This window comes from Octodon degus, unplaced genomic scaffold, assembly GCF_000260255.1.
Source record: "Octodon degus isolate 3935 unplaced genomic scaffold, OctDeg1.0 scaffold00003, whole genome shotgun sequence".
In the NCBI taxonomy this organism is placed as follows: domain Eukaryota; kingdom Metazoa; phylum Chordata; class Mammalia; order Rodentia; family Octodontidae; genus Octodon; species Octodon degus.
Genome location: NW_004524579.1, coordinates 23,968,500 through 23,974,296, shown reverse-complemented (window position 1 = coordinate 23,974,296; position 5,797 = coordinate 23,968,500). Strand labels below are relative to the sequence as shown.

Below are 5,797 nucleotides of genomic sequence, written 5' to 3'. Positions count from 1 at the left end.
GTTTTCATCTGTAAACTAGGAATAAGAATATCAGTATTTTGGACCACCTGCTGGCACAAAAATGAAATAACTATGAAGTGAACATAAAGCATTTTGTGAAAACAAACCCTTATTAATAAAATACATTATATGAGATCTATATCTATCTATCTATCTATCTATCTATCTATCTATCTATCTATCTATCTATCTATCTGTCCCAGTACCCTTATGGGACTGGCAGGGAATAAGAGCTCTATTTTTCTATTCTGATTTCCCACTAGGTACACCTGACCCAAAACATTTACTTTAACACAACAAAAGACCAAAGCACTAATGTGCAAAGTAAGGCAATTTATTCTCAATCAGCTCTAATTATAAAATTCTCCCAAATATGGAACCAAATTCTCTCAGTTTTAAATCTAGGTCCCAGTCCTAGGTTCACCCAATTGAGATCTGCAGAGAAGGCCCAGTTGCCCTTTAGAGGGTGAAGATGGTAACTGCATTGTCTCAGGACACTATCCCCAAGTCCTCTGTTCCAGCTAAATAGTTCCAGTTGGCCCAGTCATCCCTAAAGTTATGTGGCTCCCAGATCCCTTCTCATCATTTTATTTATTTATTTATTTATTTACTGCCTTCAGACCTGCACAGATTAACCTTCTACTTTTTGAGTAGTGTATTTCTGTTGATAAGGCCTGAGGCCCCATTACCAGGCACATCACATTCAGGTGATGCTGATTCAGGTGCTGGCACCTGCAGTTCACTCGAATTTCTAGGTCTCTGTTCTATAATGGGGGAACTCTTTGTTGAGAATCTTTTGTTAGGACCTAGACATTATTCCACTAAATTTCATCTTGTTACTTTGAGCCCATCCCCTAAATCGTTAAGGCCTTTTGTGACTCCAATTCTGTCATCTATCACATTAGATACCTTTCCTCCCTTGGGTCACCAGACAACCTGCAAAGTGGAAGTACATTTTCTGGTGTGTGATGCAAGATTAAGACAATGTGATTTGCTAACAACCAGTATCATGATACAACCTCTCATTCAGTGATCTTTGAGGATACAGTTGTATAGAGGACCACCTGGGCGACTCTCCTTGAAAGAGAAGCAATTGTCTCTGTCTTGGCTGAGGCTGACCTATTTTCATGTATTGACAGGTACAGAGCTAGCTATGACTTTTCCTTATCCCTTCAACTGGCCTTAAGCAATACATATCATTCCAGCTGAGGTACTGGTGGTAGTCTTTGAAAACAGCAGGTGTACTTTCCTGGAAGCCCTGACTTACTGCTCTGATACTGGATGAAGAGCCAATGCTCCATGCTGTCAGCTGGAATGGAGCCTATGACTTCCTGGGACTTGAAAGATTACACATCAGAGCTGCAGCACCAACCCCAAAACATTAGATTCTATCTCAACTGTATAATGTAGATTACTCTTTCTGGATATCCTTCTCTCTATATATTGCAGACGTAAATGCAGGCCTCCTACCTAGCCCAGCTCCTGGCACTCACCTCCTTCTCACCATTCTCACAGTCACTCATCCTCAAGCCACTCTTTTCCTCATGAATAAATAAAACCTGGGTTCAGCCTTGGGTGGAGGTCTTTGTTCTAGATAGCCGCCATCATGGCTGGACTTAGGACCCGTTGGCTCCCATAGCTACAAATATGCTTTAGCGCCTTTATTCTCACCGTGGATTGCACTGAAGTTGTAGGATGGAATTAGCTTAATGAGATTCCAATAACTCACCCATGGGATTACAAATGTAAACTTTCTGGGCTGTGCTGAGGACTAGAAGTGGCTCACTATACAATTGTGCATAGAAACATTGTTCACTGCTTTCCTGATTATCTTTCCTGAATCTAACCATTTGCTGTCCAACCTTTATGGGTTGCCATGTGCCGACGTCTCCTCAGAGCACAGCTGTCACCTAGGCCACTGTGATACATCCCCAAAGGGGAATCAAACTCCCCAACAACACTGGCTCACAGAACGTCTGTTAGAGAAAGAACACTGAGGACATTGCAGGGAAGAATATGTGTCTGAAAAACAATCAGAATCTAAATACTGTCTAAAGCCAAGCTCATAAATTGTTCCTCACTGTTGCTATTCACAGGCAGTTACCATTTGTTACAAGAGTCTGACTAGCTTTATGGAAACTATAAATAACTGAATAATACTTTTGTAAAAATGACATAACCATTCCTAAAGAATAGCTGAAGCAACAGCCTCTTTAGGCAGAGCACCATCATGAGCATTATCCTGAAGAATGCATGAGCACAAGGGCCGCTATGAGTGCTGTGGACACGTCCTGCTCCCTTCCTTCTCAGGCTATAGATGGGGAACTGGACTTGTAACAGCAGGTGACTGGGTAGGACACATAGAATGTACATCTCTTAGAGCCAATAAGTTGCTTGTGATCTCAATCTAAGTTTTCTTTTTTGAATTATATTCTAGGCATTTTTTAAAAACTTTATTGACTGCCTCAGGGCCTGTGTGTCTACTACTACCCCTGAGATTTTTAGGCTTTATTAGGATACTCTAAATCCCCAGTTCCTACAGCCCCAAAAGTGGCCATTCAGAAGGAGCAACTGGGTATTTCTTAACAGCCATAACAACAAGGGTGTACGTGTTGGGAGTGGGAATAAGGAATGGGGAAGATACTGGCACAGGGTTGGGGGTCTTGTGGGAGAATCCACCCAGAAGATTCAAGGGACAGAAAGCACTCCCATCAGGTACCCCAAGTCCCAAAGAAGCAGAGTTATGAGAAGCCAGAAAAAACCAAGAGACAGGTAGGAAAGGCCAGGTCCATGCCAACCAGCCCAGGGAAACAGACCATGTCCTGATCTCCAGGATTACTGGTTGTTTTCACACAGTCCCCAAAGAAATGACAGATACTGCTTTAAAAGGGAAAATATTTCAGCACTCTAGGAAGCTATGACAGGAGGATCAAAAGTTTGAGTTCAGCCTGGGCATCTTGGCACATTTCAAAATAATAATAAAAAAATTCAAAAAGTGGAGGGTGGGCCAGGGAGATGCCTCAGTAGAATCAGCACTTGCCTGGCAAGCACAAAGGCCTGAGTTCAATCCCTGGTTCTGCAAAAAAAAAAAGTGTGAGGGCCCTCTAGGTTCTATCCTCAGTACCACCACAACAAATGAATAAATACAATTTATTGTATGATCACAGTGTTTCAGGAACACACTATATGCCATAAAATTGCTTATAAGAGCATGGCCAGGGACTAGGTTTCAGTCTTTCTGAAGTTCAAACTTTCCATGACATGTGACCCAGAAAGATAGCATCCCTGGTTGCAGTTGTTTTCCATAAACAGGGAGAAGTGACAGACAGTGACCCAAGTCTTCAATGGCTATAAGCTAAGGGGATACCATAGCTGGCCCCACCAAAGCTGCAAGGCCACAAGAAGTGTCACTGGTAGACAGTTATGGAAGTACACAGCAGAATCCTATGGAAAAGGATCCCACAGATTCTTAGGGTTGAGTTGATCAAGATGAATTAGCATTCACTTTACCTTTTGGTCTTCCCTCCACTTCTTGGCAGTAAATTATTTTCTTCTGTGACAAAATAAACATTGGGAAGAAAAAGAAAGAATTTAATTTTAAGACAAAGTAATTTTTCAGATAGGTTTCCCCTTTTATATTGTTCTTAACATATGCACTACAGTTTTTTGAACTAGGGCTTAGATATAGTGACCTAGAGAGAAATGAAACTTTCAGAGAAAAGAAAGAAATCCAGTTTTCCCAAGCCTCTCCTCTCAGAGAAAGACTCCTAGGCCTAGGCAAACATGTTGGAGACTACACACTTGGCCGCACTTCCAATATGGATGGCTTTACAGTTTTGATGAACTTGACACCACTCTCCTGGGGTACACAGCACCTCACAAAGATCATGTGAGTCTGGCACAGAACACTAGTGAGTCATACCAGCTTCTTTACTCTAAAATAGACATTCTGTGCCCAATATCACAGGAAAATGTGAGCACCAAGCAAGGTGAGCCATCTAGAATCCAGATTACATCAGTAACTATAACTGCTCAGGTCAGTGCATGTAGCCCTGGGCTTCAGAGTCAATGCTTTCATAGGCCCACATCAAGCAACTAACCAAGGAAGCAATCTGAACCCTGAAATGGAAAGGAGCTCAGATAAAATATCCCTTAGATCCCCTTCAACTCTTGAGACTGAGCCCTGGCTATTTTTATTTGATGTTCCCCTTGGTTTCCTGGTCCCTACATGTAATGTTAACATCTGTGGCTTAACAAGTGCTTTGTAAACTGGGCAATGATCTCCCTTGGTTTATAATTACTTCCCCCATTTCCAGACTTCTAAGTCAATGTTACTACATAACCTAAGGCCCTGGCTTTAGCTCTTCCCTCCAGCCAGCCTCTTTGACTGCTAACCTATACTGGGTTTTTGCATTATATTGATCATGATCTGGATTGATGGCTTTCAAAAGCATTTCATTATCTATACATGAGCTATTAGCTTCACCAATACTCATTTTCATGTTATTTTCAAGATAGATAATAAGTCTTCCTAACAAGAAAAAAAAAATCTTTTGTCATTTATTCTCTACCAAAGCCCTTATCTCTACAGAACTTAATGCTCATCTTCTAAAGAGTACTTGCAAAACACTGGGGCTTTGCTTTCACCCCTCTACAGCATACATTTCTCAAAGAAATGCCAACTTGACTAAGGGATCATTAATATTCCGGCCATTATGTTTAAGTTTTTTACTTTGGGTCTAAGAGAGAAGAATAAGTGATCATTCTCATCTATTATTACAGAGCAGGGTGAGGGGCACCATGCGAGAATAAGATGAAACCATTTTTAATGATGGGATCAAACCTTATTATCTAGAGAAAAGCCATGTACCTGTATCTGATGCCTTTTTAACAATTTTGGGGTATTTCTGGAATTTTATAAAATAATAGCTCTCATATTCCATCAAAATGGTTTCAAGGTCAATGTTGTCACAAACTTCAAATCGTCGTAACCCCAGTTGAGTTTCTTGCTCCAATGTATGGGCTGTATCGATATATCTGGCAGTTAATAGAAAAAATATTTTAATTCTGGGTATAATGAATAAAGGCAAAAAGTCTTAAGTCTAAAGAGATTCAACACAAAGAGAAAACATAGATTAAATAGTATATAAGGCTGGGGAGATGGCTCAGTGGAATAAGCGCTTCCCTGCCAAGCGCAAGGGCCTGAGTTCAATCCCTGGTTCCGGCAAAAAATAAATAAATAAATAAATAGTATATTAAATGAAAACAAGTAAGAACATTTCATACTATAGATAGATAGATAGATAGATAGATAGATAGATAGATAGATAGAGAGATAGAGATAGAGATAGAGATAGAGATAGAGATAGAGATAGAGATAGAGATAGAGATAGTTTTCCAAAGCAGTTAACTCTAGGAGCTACTTATTCTAGTGATATCATCATTGTTCAAAACTATTTTTCAAGTGTTTTCAAGTCAAATAAATAAATCCACTAAGAAAATATCTTTTATATTACTTTTATTATGATAAGCCAAAAATGAGAATTTGGCTAATCTGATTACCTCTTTATTCATCAGTTTTCATGGGGACCTGCCCATTAGCTCAGTTCTTGAAGTGGCTGCTTCAACAGAGCAGTCAGGCTCAGGTTGCTGTGGTTCAATCCCCACAACTCAAGCCAGCCAAACCTGCCCTGAAGGCATTTGGAGCAAAAAAGAAAAAAAGAATCCTTATTTCATCAGTTTTCATTCAGGTAACATTTGACAACTGGTAAAATCTGAATTCAGGGCCAGTGAGATA

General features: G+C 40.2%; 1 protein-coding gene across 1 annotated transcript in view; it reads right to left on the bottom strand.

Annotated features, from left to right (window-relative positions):
* Katnal2 (katanin catalytic subunit A1 like 2) overlaps positions 1 to 5,037 on the bottom strand; it is a 51,869-nt gene extending 46,832 nt beyond the window's left edge. Inside the window, exons 1-2 of the mRNA XM_023713620.1 lie at positions 4,871 to 5,037; positions 3,511 to 3,553 (exon numbers count right to left, since the gene is read on the bottom strand). Coding sequence (XP_023569388.1) covers positions 3,511 to 3,553; positions 4,871 to 4,943 — 116 coding nt within the window. The 5' untranslated portion in view covers positions 4,944 to 5,037. The remainder of the gene's footprint in view (positions 1 to 3,510; positions 3,554 to 4,870) is intronic.
* Between the last annotated feature and the right edge of the window lie 760 nt (positions 5,038 to 5,797).